This window comes from Salvelinus fontinalis, chromosome 33, assembly GCF_029448725.1.
Source record: "Salvelinus fontinalis isolate EN_2023a chromosome 33, ASM2944872v1, whole genome shotgun sequence".
NCBI lineage: Eukaryota > Metazoa > Chordata > Actinopteri > Salmoniformes > Salmonidae > Salvelinus > Salvelinus fontinalis.
This window is the reverse complement of record NC_074697.1, coordinates 14,315,681-14,335,384: the sequence shown is the minus strand read 5'-3', so window position 1 is coordinate 14,335,384 and position 19,704 is coordinate 14,315,681. Positions and strand designations below refer to the sequence as shown.

General features: G+C 44.0%; 1 protein-coding gene across 2 annotated transcripts in view; it reads left to right on the top strand.

Annotated features, from left to right (window-relative positions):
* Window positions 1-282: 282 nt before the first annotated feature.
* The window catches only part of prdm10 (PR domain containing 10), a gene marked incomplete at its 3' end in the record, with an annotated part of 88,478 nt that continues 69,056 nt past the window's right edge, over window positions 283-19,704 (top strand). The window contains 5 exon segments of one of the 2 annotated variants that reach the window (XM_055895139.1): window positions 283-372; window positions 2,678-2,839; window positions 4,005-4,166; window positions 4,290-4,349; window positions 4,547-4,645. In XM_055895139.1, the coding sequence (XP_055751114.1) occupies window positions 2,768-2,839; window positions 4,005-4,166; window positions 4,290-4,349; window positions 4,547-4,645 (393 nt within the window). 2 annotated transcript variants of the gene reach the window in all.

Below are 19,704 nucleotides of genomic sequence, written 5' to 3'. Positions count from 1 at the left end.
AGGTACGTTTTTATTGGTTTAACTTTTGATCCGTTATATATATTTTTTTATTTGGTCGAAATTCATTGACCCTTGGTACGCATACATTTCATATAACTATTCGAGCGAACGTTGATTGAAATCTGCTACCCATTAATACCATATATCAAGGCATTTCATTGTACTTGTGGATGTGACATTAAATCTTGACACATATATCAAGTAATTGTTGAAGTAAAAGTTTACATAAAAGGTGTCGTGAAATATATATGTTAGGTTTTAATTTTTATCGCTCAATAATATTCCACCAATCGCCACACAGGCCTCAGCGAGTTGCTAGGAAGAATATGGTAATATATGCAACGCGGCCACCTCTGCAGCTACCATTCTGAGGTAAGAAAAACTTCAACGTTTTCATTAAATATATCAAAAAACCCGGGAGAATTTCTGCTTCATTCCAAAAGTTCAATTTCTAGATCAACTCCTTGTAAGTATCAATCAAAATCTCGCTACTAGGTAACACATTTATATCGATAGAAATATACAGATTTTCGTTTGGTCGCTTCAAAATGTGGTTGTTGTTATTTAGTCCCACCCAAAATGGAGCCTCTTCTTCCTTGTTCTCCGGCAGCTCCAGGCTCGGCTCAACTAGAAGGGGGGACGGGTGGGTCTAGCCCAAATATTTAGGGCCCCGATAAATTATAGACCATTTACCAAATACAGCACAGTATTACTAATGTTATGGATCCGATTTGTGATGTACATTTTCAAGGTCGACCATACATTAGCGTTAAATGTGATATTGCGGGGGCCGCGGCGCAGTAAATGCCCGGGTTTCTGCAGCGCTGATTTTTGTGGTATGGTCCGGTTGGAACCGACAACCAGAGGGGTCAGAGCAGGGGGGAAATACACAGAATATACACGATAAGGGCGATATGTGTTTAAACTAGAAAAATAACACAATTTCACACATTGCGCGTTATCGTTGCATAATGGTCCGGTTTTGACTCCATTTTCATTGCGCGCTCACCGGTGCGCTTTCGGCGGCGTTTCTGTCCTACCCCCGTAGAGTGGTTAGTTTGACTGCTCGTTGCGATAAAACCCGGCATGCTGGTTTATTTGGGTAATTTTTTAGCCCTGTCAATGGAATGGTAGCTAGCAAGCTAACCATCCCAAATAATAACGTCACTATATTACCCTCTTGATAGTTAGCAACAAAAGCTAAGCTAGCTAATATACGTTGACCCATTTGTAGAAGGACGCAGTCAACACGCACCAGCTGAAATACAAATCCCCTTCCTCTCGCCAGACTATTCCACGTATAATGGTCAGGTGCTATGATTATGCAACGAATGCCTGTTCATAAATGAAACATAAAGATACCTGTGTTGCTCTGATGGCATTTCTGACAGGGAGAACAACCTATACATACGCCTGTAACCACAGTAATATATTTACTGTAGCTAATCAACAAACGGCATTCCAGACGGTTATAAAAAAAAAAAATATTACCATCTCATTTCCACATTTAGAAATGGTCCATTTGTAAAAACGAAGAAAAAATATATTTCCCTCATTAACTTCCATCCCTGTCATCAGAGTTTTTAAACCAGTTATTCGTTTGTTCTGTGGTTGTCAGTGTGCATCCTAACTCTCTGTTCTGTGGTTGTCAGTGTGCATCCTAACTCTCTGTTCTGTGGTTGTCAGTGTGCATCCTAACTCTCTGTTCTGTGGTTGTCGGTGTGCATCCTAACTCTCTGTTCTGTGGTTGTCAGTGTGCATCCTAACTCTCTGTTCTGTGGTTGTCAGTGTGCATCCTAACTCTCTGTTCTGTGGTTGTCAGTGTGCATCCCAACTCTCTGTTCTGTGGTCGTCAGTGTGCATCCTAACTCTCTGTTCTGTGGTTGTCAGTGTGCATCCTAACTCTCTGTTCTGTGGTTGTCAGTGTGCATCCTAACTCTCTGTTCTGTGGTTGTCAGTGTGCATCCTAACTCTCTGTTCTGTGGTTGTCAGTGTGCATCCTAACTCTCTGTTCTGTGGTTGTCAGTGTGCATCCTAACTCTCTGTTCTGTGGTTGTCAGTGTGCATCCTAACTCTGTTCTGTGGTTGTCAGTGTGCATCCTAACTCTCTGTTCTGTGGTCGTCAGTGTGCATCCTAACTCTCTGTTCTGTGGTTGTCGGTGTGCATCCTAACTCTCTGTTCTGTGGTTGTCAGTGTGCATCCTAACTCTGTTCTGTGGTTGTCGGTGTGCATCCTAACTCTGTTCTGTGGTTGTCGGTGTGCATCCTAACTCTCTGTTCTGTGGTTGTCGGTGTGCATCCTAACTCTCTGTTCTGTGGTTGTCAGTGTGCATCCTAACTCTCTGTTCTGTGGTTGTCAGTGTGCATCCTAACTCTCTGTTCTGTGGTTGTCAGTGTGCATCCCAACTCTCTGTTCTGTGGTTGTCAGTGTGCATCCTAACTCTCTGTTCTGTGGTTGTCAGTGTGCATCCTAACTCTCTGTTCTGTGGTTGTCAGTGTGCATCCTAACTCTCTGTTCTGTGGTTGTCAGTGTGCATCCTAACTCTCTGTTCTGTGGTTGTCAGTGTGCATCCTAACTCTCTGTTCTGTGGTTGTCAGTGTGCATCCTAACTCTCTGTTCTGTGGTTGTCAGTGTGCATCCTAACTCTCTGTTCTGTGGTTGTCATGTGATCATCAGTACAGTCTAACTAATCCTGGAGCTGCCAGCAGCTGAGTGAGGTTGGTGTGATCAGGTGGTAACCGTGGTAACTGGTTCCGGGCTGCAGCCATGGAGACCAAGCAGGAAACGTCCCCTGTGTGGAACCAGGCAGGGAACAGCGAATCAGGGAACACCACTCAGGTGACTGTTACTGTACTCCACATGTGTCCAACTCATTTCACAGAGGGCAGAGGGTCTGTGGGTTTTCCCTCCACCTTTGTACCTTATTGATGAGTTAAGGTCACTAATTAGTAAGGAACTCCCCTCACCTGCTTGCCTTAATTGAAAGAAAATACCTGCAGACACTCTGCAGTCTGTGGAATGAGTTTGTCACCCCTTCTGTACTCACTCATGTCTTACAGGTAGGGTGAAGTTGCTCCTGATCTTGTGTCAGTTTTGCATTTCCCTCACTAATGGTTAAAGGGATACTGCTGCATTTTAGCAATAAGGTCCTTTTTTTTATCTACTTACCCAGAGTCAGATGAACTGATGGACACCATTTTTATTGTCTCTGTGTCCAGTAAGACGGAAGTTGGTGGTAGTTTTGTGAGACAATTCTAACTAGCGTTAGCACAATGACTGGAAGTCTATGGCTATCTGCTAGCGTTAGCACAATGACTGGAAGTCTATGGCTATCTGCTAGCGTGCACTAGCGCTAGTTCTGACTCTGGGTCAGTAGATAAAGGGCTTCATCTGACTCTGGGTCAGTAGATAAAGGGCTTCATCTGACTCTGGGTCAGTAGATAAAGGGCCTCATCTGACTCTGGGTCAGTAGATAAAGGGCTTCACCTGACTCTGGGTCAGTAGATAAAGGGCCTCTGCCAAAACCCTTTAGCGTTAGGATTGGGGCAGCGGAAGCTGATCCTAGACCTGTATCTAGGTGTAACTTCACCCTGATGCTCAGGTCTATCTTGCAATGTTAAGCGGATCCATTTAGTTTAATTCAGGATCTTCATCAAAACTCATTGAAACAACGGGTCATTTAAAAATCATGAATAACCCTAGTTCACGATTACATTCTAAGTGTCTCTCTGTCTGTCTCTCTGTCTGTCTCTCTGTCTGTCTCTCTGTCTGTCTCTCTGTCTGTCTCTCTGTCTGTCTCTCTGTCTGTCTCTCTGTCTGTCTCTCTGTCTGTCTCTCTGTCTGTCTCTCTGTCTGTCTCTCTGTCTGTCTCTCTGTCTGTCTCTCTCTGTCTCTCTCTCTCTCTCTGTCTCTCTGTTTGTCTCTCTGTCTCTCTCTCTCTGTCTGTCTCTCTGTCTGTCTCTCTCTGTCTCTCTGTCTCTCTCTCTGTGTCTGTGTGTTGCAGGTGCATTTTGAGGGTGGTACAGTAGCCCAGATAGTGTACAGTGGAGACCATCAGGACAGAGGGCAGCAGCAGGTGGTCTACACAGCAGACGGTAACTCCTACACCTCCGTGGAGGCGGCAGAACACACCCTAGTGTACATCCACCCGGCCGACGGATCAGGGGTGAGAGAAACAAGGCCTTTAAAAAAATAAATAATAATCTTTACAGGACATTACCATGTCTACTTTATTCCCCCACATACTGTTAGAAGAAATGTTGAGTTTCATCGACCCTGTGGTTTCCAGGGTGTGTTTTCAGACCAGCCGCAGGTGGCCTACATTCAGCAGGATGGAACGACGCAACAGGTACATTTCATTGACACTTATTTCCCCATGGATTTATATTAGAATACAAGAATGAATTTGAATGCAAAATGGCCAATACAAGTTTTATCATATTGTATCGTACATAACTCTGGTACGTTCTATATCAAGTGAAGCAGAACTCTTGGTCTTTATTAAGGAGAAATGTTTTGTGTGTTATTCTGTGTGTCGTCCGCTAGCTGACGGTGTTGTTGCCCAGTGGTCAGAACACCGCCAACCTCCACGTCCTCAGTAACGTGGCCGAGGCTCCTCAGGCCCTCCTGGAGCCGGTTACACAGGTGAGGAGTCTGTAGTGCTGAGCGATTAGGACATTTAAAAAAAAATCGGTGTCAGTTCGATTCGTAAAAAAATAATCACCTATTTTGGTTTTGATAATAAATAAATAAATATATGAATTACATTATGTGGGTTAAATTACATTAGTTTTATATATATAAAGTACATTAGTTTTATATATATAATATATTACATTAGTTATGTATATATATATATAAAATATTACATTAGTCTTATTTGATAACTATATTATTTTATTCCAAGTCATCATCTCATCTCTATAGAGCTGCTGTCTATTCTGTCTGACAAAATCCCTATTTTACTATTTGTTCAAAGTAAATAAGGCTTTAAGACGGCTGAATACCAACTATCAATCACTTAGATCATGTGTATTTTCAGGTAGAGATCCCTAGTGAAGCAACTGCTCTGTATCCCTGTATTCTTCTGTCTCTTCTCTCTATCTCTGTGTCTGCCCCACACAGACCGCACAGGTAGGGGCATAGACAGTAGACCAGTAGACCAGTAGATACAGTAGATACAGTAGATACAGTAGACCAGTAGAGACAGTAGACCAGTAGAGACAGTAGACCAGTAGAGACAGTAGACCAGTAGAGACAGTAGACCAGTAGAGACAGTAGACCAGTAGAGACAGTAGAGACAGTAGACCAGTAGAGACAGTAGACCAGTAGAGACAGTAGACCAGTAGAGACAGTAGAGACAGTAGACCAGTAGAGACAGTAGACCAGTAGAGACAGTAGACCAGTAGAGACAGTAGAGACAGTAGAGACAGTAGAGACAGTAGACCAGTAGAGACAGTAGACCAGTAGAGACAGTAGACCAGTAGAGACAGTAGACCAGTAGAGACAGTAGACCAGTAGAGACAGTAGACCAGTAGATACAGTAGATACAGTAGATACAGTAGATACAGTAGACCCATAGAGACAGTAGAGACAGTAGAGACAGTAGAGACAGTAGAGACAGTAGAGACAGTAGAGACAGTAGAGACAGTAGACCAGTAGAGACAGTAGACCAGTAGAGACAGTAGAGACAGTAGACCAGTAGACCAGTAGAGACAGTAGACCAGTAGAGACAGTAGATACAGTAGACCAGTAGAGACAGTAGATACAGTAGACCAGTAGAGACAGTAGATACAGTAGACCCATAGGCGTTTGGTGGTATACCATATAAAGACCAGTAGAGGCAGTAGACCCATAGGCGTTTGGTGGTATACCATATAAAGACCAGTAGAGACAGTAGACCCATAGGCGTTTGGTGGTAAACCATATAAAGACCAGTAGATACAGTAGACCCGTAGGCGTTTGGTGGTATACCATATAAAGACCAGTAGAGACAGTAGACCCGTAGGCGTTTGGTGGTATACCATATAAAGACCAGTAGAGACAGTAGACCCGTAGGCGTTTGGTGGTATACCATATAAAGACCAGTAGAGACAGTAGACCCGTAGGCGTTTGGTGGTATACCATATAAAGACCAGTAGATACAGTAGACCCGTAGGCGTTTGGTGGTATACCATATAAAGACCAGTAGAGACAGTAGACCCATAGGCGTTTGGTGGTATACCATATAAAGACCAGTAGAGACAGTAGACCCATAGGCGTTTGGTGGTATACCATATAAAGACCAGTAGAGACAGTAGACCAGTAGAGACAGTAGACCAGTAGAGACAGTAGACCAGTAGAGACAGTAGACCAGTAGAGACAGTAGACCAGTAGAGACAGTAGACCAGTAGAGACAGTAGAGACAGTAGACCAGTAGAGACAGTAGACCAGTAGAGACAGTAGACCAGTAGAGACAGTAGAGACAGTAGACCAGTAGAGACAGTAGACCAGTAGAGACAGTAGAGACAGTAGAGACAGTAGAGACAGTAGACCAGTAGAGACAGTAGACCAGTAGAGACAGTAGACCAGTAGAGACAGTAGACCAGTAGAGACAGTAGACCAGTAGAGACAGTAGACCAGTAGATACAGTAGATACAGTAGATACAGTAGATACAGTAGACCCATAGAGACAGTAGAGACAGTAGAGACAGTAGAGACAGTAGAGACAGTAGAGACAGTAGAGACAGTAGACCAGTAGAGACAGTAGACCAGTAGAGACAGTAGACCAGTAGAGACAGTAGAGACAGTAGACCAGTAGACCAGTAGAGACAGTAGACCAGTAGAGACAGTAGATACAGTAGACCAGTAGAGACAGTAGATACAGTAGACCAGTAGAGACAGTAGATACAGTAGACCCATAGGCGTTTGGTGGTATACCATATAAAGACCAGTAGAGGCAGTAGACCCATAGGCGTTTGGTGGTATACCATATAAAGACCAGTAGAGACAGTAGACCCATAGGCGTTTGGTGGTAAACCATATAAAGACCAGTAGATACAGTAGACCCGTAGGCGTTTGGTGGTATACCATATAAAGACCAGTAGAGACAGTAGACCCGTAGGCGTTTGGTGGTATACCATATAAAGACCAGTAGAGACAGTAGACCCGTAGGCGTTTGGTGGTATACCATATAAAGACCAGTAGAGACAGTAGACCCGTAGGCGTTTGGTGGTATACCATATAAAGACCAGTAGATACAGTAGACCCGTAGGCGTTTGGTGGTATACCATATAAAGACCAGTAGAGACAGTAGACCCATAGGCGTTTGGTGGTATACCATATAAAGACCAGTAGAGACAGTAGACCCATAGGCGTTTGGTGGTATACCATATAAAGACCAGTAGAGACAGTAGACCCATAGGCGTTTGGTGGTATACCATATAAAGACCAGTAGAGACAGTAGACCCATAGGCGTTTGGTGGTATACCATATAAAGACCAGTAGAGACAGTAGACCCATAGGCGTTTGGTGGTATACCATATAAAGACCAGTAGAGACAGTAGACCCATAGGCGTTTGGTGGTATACCATATAAAGACCAGTAGAGACAGTAGACCAGTAGAGACAGTAGACCAGTAGAGACAGTAGACCAGTAGAGACAGTAGACCAGTAGAGACAGTAGACCAGTAGAGACAGTAGACCAGTAGAGACAGTAGAGACAGTAGACCAGTAGAGACAGTAGAGACAGTAGACCAGTAGAGACAGTAGACCAGTAGAGACAGTAGAGACAGTAGACCAGTAGAGACAGTAGACCAGTAGAGACAGTAGAGACAGTAGAGACAGTAGAGACAGTAGACCAGTAGAGACAGTAGACCAGTAGAGACAGTAGACCAGTAGAGACAGTAGACCAGTAGAGACAGTAGACCAGTAGATACAGTAGATACAGTAGATACAGTAGACCCATAGAGACAGTAGAGACAGTAGAGACAGTAGAGACAGTAGAGACAGTAGAGACAGTAGAGACAGTAGAGACAGTAGAGACAGTAGACCAGTAGAGACAGTAGAGACAGTAGACCAGTAGACCAGTAGAGACAGTAGACCAGTAGAGACAGTAGATACAGTAGACCAGTAGAGACAGTAGATACAGTAGACCAGTAGAGACAGTAGATACAGTAGACCCATAGGCGTTTGGTGGTATACCATATAAAGACCAGTAGAGGCAGTAGACCCATAGGCGTTTGGTGGTATACCATATAAAGACCAGTAGAGACAGTAGACCCATAGGCGTTTGGTGGTAAACCATATAAAGACCAGTAGATACAGTAGACCCGTAGGCGTTTGGTGGTATACCATATAAAGACCAGTAGAGACAGTAGACCCGTAGGCGTTTGGTGGTATACCATATAAAGACCAGTAGAGACAGTAGACCCGTAGGCGTTTGGTGGTATACCATATAAAGACCAGTAGAGACAGTAGACCCGTAGGCGTTTGGTGGTATACCATATAAAGACCAGTAGATACAGTAGACCCGTAGGCGTTTGGTGGTATACCATATAAAGACCAGTAGAGACAGTAGACCCATAGGCGTTTGGTGGTATACCATATAAAGACCAGTAGAGACAGTAGACCCATAGGCGTTTGGTGGTATACCATATAAAGACCAGTAGAGACAGTAGACCAGTAGAGACAGTAGACCAGTAGAGACAGTAGACCAGTAGAGACAGTAGACCAGTAGAGACAGTAGACCAGTAGAGACAGTAGACCAGTAGAGACAGTAGACCAGTAGAGACAGTAGAGACAGTAGACCAGTAGAGACAGTAGACCAGTAGAGACAGTAGACCAGTAGAGACAGTAGACCAGTAGAGACAGTAGAGACAGTAGAGACAGTAGAGACAGTAGACCAGTAGAGACAGTAGACCAGTAGAGACAGTAGACCAGTAGAGACAGTAGACCAGTAGAGACAGTAGACCAGTAGATACAGTAGATACAGTAGATACAGTAGATACAGTAGATACAGTAGACCCATAGAGACAGTAGAGACAGTAGAGACAGTAGAGACAGTAGAGACAGTAGAGACAGTAGAGACAGTAGAGACAGTAGACCAGTAGAGACAGTAGACCAGTAGAGACAGTAGAGACAGTAGACCAGTAGACCAGTAGAGACAGTAGACCAGTAGAGACAGTAGATACAGTAGACCAGTAGAGACAGTAGATACAGTAGACCAGTAGAGACAGTAGATACAGTAGACCCATAGGCGTTTGGTGGTATACCATATAAAGACCAGTAGAGACAGTAGACCCATAGGCGTTTGGTGGTATACCATATAAAGACCAGTAGAGACAGTAGACCCATAGGCGTTTGGTGGTATACCATATAAAGACCAGTAGAGACAGTAGACCCATAGGCGTTTGGTGGTATACCATATAAAGACCAGTAGAGACAGTAGACCCATAGGCGTTTGGTGGTATACCATATAAAGACCAGTAGAGACAGTAGACCCATAGGCGTTTGGTGGTATACCATATAAAGACCAGTAGAGACAGTAGACCCATAGGCGTTTGGTGGTATACCATATAAAGACCAGTAGAGACAGTAGACCCATAGGCGTTTGGTGGTATACCATATAAAGACCAGTAGAGACAGTAGACCCATAGGCGTTTGGTGGTATACCATATAAAGACCAGTAGAGACAGTAGACCCATAGGCGTTTGGTGGTATACCATATAAAGACCAGTAGAGACAGTAGACCCATAGGCGTTTGGTGGTATACCATATAAAGACCAGTAGAGACAGTAGACCCATAGGCGTTTGGTGGTATACCATATAAAGACCAGTAGAGACAGTAGACCCGTAGGCGTTTGGTGGTATACCATATAAAGACCAGTAGAGACAGTAGACCCATAGAGACAGTAGACCCATAGGCGTTTGGTGGTATACCATATAAAGACCAGTAGAGACAGTAGACCCATAGGCGTTTGGTGGTATACCATATAAAGACCAGTAGAGACAGTAGACCCGTAGGCGTTTGGTGGTATACCATATAAAGACCAGTAGATACAGTAGACCCGTAGGCGTTTGGTGGTATACCATATAAAGACCAGTAGAGACAGTAGACCCGTAGGCGTTTGGTGGTATACCATATAAAGACCAGTAGAGACAGTAGACCCGTAGGCGTTTGGTGGTATACCATATAAAGACCAGTAGATACAGTAGACCCGTAGGCGTTTGGTGGTATACCATATAAAGACCAGTAGAGACAGTAGACCCGTAGGCGTTTGGTGGTATACCATATAAAGACCAGTAGAGACAGTAGACCCGTAGGCGTTTGGTGGTATACCATATAAAGACCAGTAGATACAGTAGACCCGTAGGCGTTTGGTGGTATACCATATAAAGACCAGTAGAGACAGTAGACCCGTAGGCGTTTGGTGGTATACCATATAAAGACCAGTAGAGACAGTAGACCCGTAGGCGTTTGGTGGTATACCATATAAAGACCAGTAGAGACAGTAGACCCATAGGCGTTTGGTGGTATACCATATAAAGACCAGTAGAGACAGTAGACCCATAGGCGTTTGGTGGTATACCATATAAAGACCAGTAGATACAGTAGACCCATAGGCGTTTGGTGGTATACCATATAAAGACCAGTAGAGACAGTAGACCCATAGGCGTTTGGTGGTATACCATATAAAGACCAGTAGAGACAGTAGACCCATAGGCGTTTGGTGGTATACCATATAAAGACCAGTAGATACAGTAGACCCGTAGGCGTTTGGTGGTATACCATATAAAGACCAGTAGAGACAGTAGACCCGTAGGCGTTTGGTGGTATACCATATAAAGACCAGTAGAGACAGTAGACCCGTAGGCGTTTGGTGGTATACCATATAAAGACCAGTAGAGACAGTAGACCCATAGGCGTTTGGTGGTATACCATATAAAGACCAGTAGAGACAGTAGACCCATAGGCGTTTGGTGGTATACCATATAAAGACCAGTAGATACAGTAGACCCGTAGGCGTTTGGTGGTATACCATATAAAGACCAGTAGAGACAGTAGACCCGTAGGCGTTTGGTGGTATACCATATAAAGACCAGTAGAGACAGTAGACCCATAGGCGTTTGGTGGTATACCATATAAAGACCAGTAGAGACAGTAGACCCATAGGCGTTTGGTGGTATACCATATAAAGACCAGTAGAGACAGTAGACCCATAGGCGTTTGGTGGTATACCATATAAAGACCAGTAGAGACAGTAGACCCGTAGGCGTTTGGTGGTATACCATATAAAGACCAGTAGACCCATAGGCGTTTGGTGGTATACCATATAAAGACCAGTAGAGACAGTAGACCCATAGAGACAGTAGATACAGTAGACCCGTAGGCGTTTGGTGGTATACCATATAAAGACCAGTAGAGACAGTAGACCCGTAGGCGTTTGGTGGTATACCATATAAAGACCAGTAGATACAGTAGACCCGTAGGCGTTTGGTGGTATACCATATAAAGACCAGTAGATACAGTAGACCCATAGGCGTTTGGTGGTATACCATATAAAGACCAGTAGAGACAGTAGACCCGTAGGCGTTTGGTGGTAAACCATATAAAGACCAGTAGAGACAGTAGACCCGTAGGCGTTTGGTGGTATACCATATAAAGACCAGTAGAGACAGTAGACCCGTAGGTGTTTGGTGGTATACCATATAAAGACCAGTAGATACAGTAGACCCATAGAGACAGTAGACCAGTAGACCCATAGGCGTTTGGTGGTATACCATATAAAGACCAGTAGAGACAGTAGACCCATAGAGACAGTAGAGACAGTAGACCCATAGAGACAGTAGAGACAGTAGACCCATAGGCGTTTGGTGGTATACCATATAAAGACCAGTAGAGACAGTAGACCCATAGAGACAGTAGAGACAGTAGACCCATAGGCGTTTGGTGGTATACCATATAAAGACCAGTAGAGACAGTAGACCCGTAGGCGTTTGGTGGTATACCATATAAAGACCAGTAGAGACAGTAGACCCATAGGCGTTTGGTGGTATACCATATAAAGACCAGTAGATACAGTAGACCCATAGGCGTTTGGTGGTATACCGTATAAAGACCAGTAGAGACAGTAGACCCATAGGCGTTTGGTGGTATACCATATAAAGACCAGTAGAGACAGTAGACCCATAGGCGTTTGGTGGTATACCATATAAAGACCAGTAGAGACAGTAGACCCATAGGCGTTTGGTGGTATACCATATAAAGACCAGTAGAGACAGTAGACCCATAGAGACAGTAGATACAGTAGACCCATAGAGACAGTAGAGACAGTAGACCCGTAGGCGTTTGGTGGTATACCATATAAAGACCAGTAGATACAGTAGACCCGTAGGCGTTTGGTGGTATACCATATAAAGACCAGTAGAGACAGTAGACCCGTAGGCGTTTGGTGGTATACCATATAAAGACCAGTAGAGACAGTAGACCCATAGAGACAGTAGATACAGTAGACCCATAGGCGTTTGGTGGTATACCATATAAAGACCAGTAGAGACAGTAGACCCGTAGGCGTTTGGTGGTATACCATATAAAGACCAGTAGAGACAGTAGACCCATAGAGACAGTAGACCAGTAGACCCATAGGCGTTTGGTGGTATACCATATAAAGATACAGTAGACCCATAGGCGTTTGGTGGTATACCATATAAAGACCAGTAGAGATAGTAGACCCATAGAGACAGTAGAGACAGTAGACCCATAGGCGTTTGGTGGTATACCATATAAAGACCAGTAGAGACAGTAGACCCATAGGCGTTTGGTGGTAAACCATATAAAGACCAGTAGAGACAGTAGACCCATAGGCGTTTGGTGGTATACCATATAAAGACCAGTAGAGACAGTAGACCCATAGGCGTTTGGTGGTATACCATATAAAGACCAGTAGAGACAGTAGACCCATAGGCGTTTGGTGGTATACCATATAAAGACCAGTAGATACAGTAGACCCATAGGCGTTTGGTGGTATACCGTATAAAGATACAGTAGACCCATAGGCGTTTGGTGGTATACCGTATAAAGATACAGTTGACCCATAGGCGTTTGGTGGTATACCGTATAAAGACCAGTAGAGACAGTAGACCCATAGAGACAGTAGATACAGTAGACCCATAGGCGTTTGGTGGTATACCATATAAAGACCAGTAGAGACAGTAGACCCATAGAGACAGTAGATACAGTAGACCCATAGAGACAGTAGATACAGTAGACCCGTAGGCGTTTGGTGGTATACCATATAAAGACCAGTAGAGACAGTAGACCCATAGAGACAGTAGATACAGTAGACCCATAGAGACAGTAGATACAGTAGACCCGTAGGCGTTTGGTGGTATACCATATAAAGACCAGTAGAGACAGTAGACCCATAGAGACAGTAGATACAGTAGACCCATAGAGACAGTAGATACAGTAGACCCATAGGCGTTTGGTGGTATACCATATAAAGACCAGTAGATACAGTAGACCCATAGGCGTTTGGTGGTATACCGTATAAAGATACAGTAGACCCATAGGCGTTTGGTGGTATACCGTATAAAGATACAGTAGACCCATAGGCGTTTGGTGGTATACCCTATAAAGACCAGTAGAGACAGTAGACCCATAGAGACAGTAGATACAGTAGACCCATAGGCGTTTGGTGGTATACCATATAAAGACCAGTAGAGACAGTAGACCCATAGAGACAGTAGATACAGTAGACCCATAGAGACAGTAGATACAGTAGACCCGTAGGCGTTTGGTGGTATACCATATAAAGACCAGTAGAGACAGTAGACCCATAGAGACAGTAGATACAGTAGACCCGTAGGCGTTTGGTGGTATACCATATAAAGACCAGTAGAGACAGTAGACCCATAGAGACAGTAGATACAGTAGACCCATAGAGACAGTAGATACAGTAGACCCGTAGGCGTTTGGTGGTATACCATATAAAGACCAGTAGACCCATAGAGACAGTAGATACAGTAGACCCATAGAGACAGTAGATACAGTAGACCCATAGGCGTTTGGTGGTATACCATATAAAGACCAGTAGATACAGTAGACCCATAGGCGTTTGGTGGTATACCGTATAAAGATACAGTAGACCCATAGGCGTTTGGTGGTATACCGTATAAAGATACAGTAGACCCATAGGCGTTTGGTGGTATACCGTATAAAGACCAGTAGAGACAGTAGACCCATAGAGACAGTAGATACAGTAGACCCGTAGGCGTTTGGTGGTATACCATATAAAGACCAGTAGAGACAGTAGACCCATAGAGACAGTAGATACAGTAGACCCATAGAGACAGTAGATACAGTAGACCCGTAGGCGTTTGGTGGTATACCATATAAAGACCAGTAGAGACAGTAGACCCATAGAGACAGTAGATACAGTAGACCCATAGAGACAGTAGATACAGTAGACCCGTAGGCGTTTGGTGGTATACCATATAAAGACCAGTAGAGACAGTAGACCCATAGAGACAGTAGATACAGTAGACCCATAGAGGCAGTAGATACAGTAGACCCGTAGGCGTTTGGTGGTATACCATATAAAGACCAGTAGAGACAGTAGACCCATAGAGACAGTAGATACAGTAGACCCATAGAGACAGTAGATACAGTAGACCCATAGGCGTTTGGTGGTATACCATATAAAGACCAGTAGATACAGTAGACCCATAGGCGTTTGGTGGTATACCTTATAAAGATACAGTAGACCCATAGGCGTTTGGTGGTATACCGTATAAAGATACAGTAGACCCATAGGCGTTTGGTGGTATACCGTATAAAGACCAGTAGAGACAGTAGACCCATAGAGACAGTAGATACAGTAGACCCATAGGCGTTTGGTGGTATACCATATAAAGACCAGTAGAGACAGTAGACCCATAGAGACAGTAGATACAGTAGACCCATAGAGACAGTAGATACAGTAGACCCGTAGGCGTTTGGTGGTATACCATATAAATACCAGTAGAGACAGTAGACCCATAGAGACAGTAGATACAGTAGACCCATAGAGACAGTAGATACAGTAGACCCATAGGCGTTTGGTGGTATACCATATAAAGACCAGTAGAGACAGTAGACCCATAGGCGTTTGGTGGTATACCATATAAAGACCAGTAGAGACAGTAGACCCATAGGCGTTTGGTGGTATACCATATAAAGACAAGTAGAGACAGTAGACCCATAGGCGTTTGGTGGTATACCATATAAAGACCAGTAGAGACAGTAGACCCATAGAGACAGTAGATACAGTAGACCCATAGGCGTTTGGTGGTATACCATATAAAGACCAGTAGAGACAGTAGACCCATAGAGACAGTAGATACAGTAGACCCATAGAGACAGTAGATACAGTAGACCCATAGAGACAGTAGATACAGTAGACCCGTAGGCGTTTGGTGGTATACCATATAAAGACCAGTAGAGACAGTAGACCCATAGAGACAGTAGATACAGTAGACCCATAGAGACAGTAGATACAGTAGACCCGTAGGCGTTTGGTGGTATACGATATAAAGACCAGTAGAGACAGTAGACCCATAGAGACAGTAGATACAGTAGACCCATAGAGACAGTAGATACAGTAGACCCATAGGCGTTTGGTGGTATACCATATAAAGACCAGTAGATACAGTAGACCCATAGGCGTTTGGTGGTATACCGTATAAAGATACAGTAGACCCATAGGCGTTTGGTGGTATACCGTATAAAGATACAGTAGACCCATAGGCGTTTGGTGGTATACCGTATAAAGACCAGTAGAGACAGTAGACCCATAGAGACAGTAGATACAGTAGACCCATAGGCGTTTGGTGGTATACCATATAAAGACCAGTAGAGACAGTAGACCCATAGAGACAGTAGATACAGTAGACCCATAGAGACAGTAGATACAGTAGACCCGTAGGCGTTTGGTGGTATACCATATAAAGACCAGTAGAGACAGTAGACCCATAGAGACAGTAGATACAGTAGACCCATAGAGACAGTAGATACAGTAGACCCGTAGGCGTTTGGTGGTATACCATATAAAGACCAGTAGAGACAGTAGACCCATAGAGACAGTAGATACAGTAGACCCATAGAGACAGTAGATACAGTAGACCCGTAGGCGTTTGGTGGTATACCATATAAAGACCAGTAGAGACAGTAGACCCATAGAGACAGTAGATACAGTAGACCCATAGAGACAGTAGATACAGTAGACCCATAGGCGTTTGGTGGTATACCATATAAAGACCAGTAGATACAGTAGACCCATAGGCGTTTGGTGGTATACCGTATAAAGATACAGTAGACCCATAGGCGTTTGGTGGTATACCGTATAAAGATACAGTAGACCCATAGGCGTTTGGTGGTATACCGTATAAAGACCAGTAGAGACAGTAGACCCATAGAGACAGTAGATACAGTAGACCCATAGGCGTTTGGTGGTATACCATATAAAGACCAGTAGAGACAGTAGACCCATAGAGACAGTAGATACAGTAGACCCATAGAGACAGTAGATACAGTAGACCCGTAGGCGTTTGGTGGTATACCATATAAAGACCAGTAGAGACAGTAGACCCATAGAGACAGTAGATACAGTAGACCCATAGAGACAGTAGATACAGTAGACCCGTAGGCGTTTGGTGGTATACCATATAAAGACCAGTAGAGACAGTAGACCCATAGAGACAGTAGACCCATAGAGACAGTAGATACAGTAGACCCGTAGGCGTTTGGTGGTATACCATATAAAGACCAGTAGAGACAGTAGACCCATAGAGACAGTAGATACAGTAGACCCATAGAGACAGTAGATACAGTAGACCCGTAGGCGTTTGGTGGTATACCGTATAAAGATACAGTAGACCCATAGGCGTTTGGTGGTATACCGTATAAAGATACAGTAGACCCATAGGCGTTTGGTGGTATACCGTATAAAGACCAGTAGAGACAGTAGACCCATAGAGACAGTAGATACAGTAGACCCATAGGCGTTTGGTGGTATACCATATAAAGACCAGTAGAGACAGTAGACCCATAGAGACAGTAGATACAGTAGACACATAGAGACAGTAGATACAGTAGACCCGTAGGCGTTTGGTGGTATACCATATAAAGACCAGTAGAGACAGTAGACCCATAGAGACAGTAGATACAGTAGACCCATAGAGACAGTAGATACAGTAGACCCGTAGGCGTTTGGTGGTATACCATATAAAGACCAGTAGAGACAGTAGACCCATAGAGACAGTAGATACAGTAGACCCATAGAGACAGTAGATACAGTAGACCCGTAGGCGTTTGGTGGTATACCATATAAAGACCAGTAGAGACAGTAGACCCATAGAGACAGTAGATACAGTAGACCCATAGAGGCAGTAGATACAGTAGACCCGTAGGCGTTTGGTGGTATACCATATAAAGACCAGTAGAGACAGTAGACCCATAGAGACAGTAGATACAGTAGACCCATAAAGACCAGTAGATACAGTAGACCCATAGGCGTTTGGTGGTATACCGTATAAAGATACAGTAGACCCATAGGCGTTTGGTGGTATACCGTATAAAGATACAGTAGACCCATAGGCGTTTGGTGGTATACCGTATAAAGACCAGTAGAGACAGTAGACCCATAGAGACAGTAGATACAGTAGACCCATAGGCGTTTGGTGGTATACCATATAAAGACCAGTAGAGACAGTAGACCCATAGAGACAGTAGATACAGTAGACCCATAGAGACAGTAGATACAGTAGACCCGTAGGCGTTTGGTGGTATACCATATAAAGACCAGTAGAGACAGTAGACCCATAGAGACAGTAGATACAGTAGACCCATAGAGACAGTAGATACAGTAGACCCGTAGGCGTTTGGTGGTATACCATATAAATACCAGTAGAGACAGTAGACCCATAGAGACAGTAGATACAGTAGACCCATAGAGACAGTAGATACAGTAGACCCATAGGCGTTTGGTGGTATACCATATAAAGACCAGTAGAGACAGTAGACCCATAGGCGTTTGGTGGTATACCATATAAAGACCAGTAGAGACAGTAGACCCATAGGCGTTTGGTGGTATACCATATAAAGACCAGTAGAGACAGTAGACCCATAGGCGTTTGGTGGTATACCATATAAAGACCAGTAGAGACAGTAGACTCGTAGGCGTTTGGTGGTATACCATATAAAGACCAGTAGAGACAGTAGACCCGTAGGCGTTTGGTGGTATACCATATAAAGACCAGTAGAGACAGTAGACCCATAGAGACAGTAGATACAGTAGACCCATAGGCGTTTGGTGGTATACCATATAAAGACCAGTAGAGACAGTAGACCCATAGAGACAGTAGATACAGTAGACCCATAGAGACAGTAGATACAGTAGACCCGTAGGCGTTTGGTGGTATACCATATAAAGACCAGTAGAGACAGTAGACCCATAGAGACAGTAGATACAGTAGACCCATAGGCGTTTGGTGGTATACCATATAAAGACCAGTAGAGACAGTAGACCCATAGAGACAGTAGATACAGTAGACCCATAGAGACAGTAGATACAGTAGACCCGTAGGCGTTTGGTGGTATACCATATAAAGACCAGTAGAGACAGTAGACCCATAGAGACAGTAGATACAGTAGACCCATAGAGACAGTAGATACAGTAGACCCATAGGCGTTTGGTGGTATACCATATAAAGACCAGTAGATACAGTAGACCCATAGGCGTTTGGTGGTATACCGTATAAAGATACAGTAGACCATAGGCGTTTGGTGGTATACCGTATAAAGATACAGTAGACCCATAGGCGTTTGGTGGTATACCGTATAAAGACCAGTAGAGACAGTAGACCCATAGAGACAGTAGATACAGTAGACCCATAGGCGTTTGGTGGTATACCATATAAAGACCAGTAGAGACAGTAGACCCATAGAGACAGTAGATACAGTAGACCCATAGAGACAGTAGATACAGTAGACCCGTAGGCGTTTGGTGGTATACCATATAAAGACCAGTAGAGACAGTAGACCCATAGAGACAGTAGATACAGTAGACCCATAGAGACAGTAGATACAGTAGACCCGTAGGCGTTTGGTGGTATACCATATAAAGACCAGTAGAGACAGTAGACCCATAGAGACAGTAGATACAGTAGACCCATAGAGACAGTAGATACAGTAGACCCGTAGGCGTTTGGTGGTATACCATATAAAGACCAGTAGAGACAGTAGACCCATAGAGACAGTAGATACAGTAGACCCATAGAGACAGTAGATACAGTAGACCCATAGGCGTTTGGTGGTATACCATATAAAGACCAGTAGATACAGTAGACCCATAGGCGTTTGGTGGTATACCGTATAAAGATACAGTAGACCCATAGGCGTTTGGTGGTATACCGTATAAAGATACAGTTGACCCATAGGCGTTTGGTGGTATACCGTATAAAGACCAGTAGAGACAGTAGACCCATAGAGACAGTAGATACAGTAGACCCATAGGCGTTTGGTGGTATACCATATAAAGACCAGTAGAGACAGTAGACCCATAGAGACAGTAGATACAGTAGACCCATAGAGACAGTAGATACAGTAGACCCGTAGGCGTTTGGTGGTATACCGTATAAAGGCGTTTGGTATTCAGACCCATAGACCAGTAGACCCATAGACCAGTA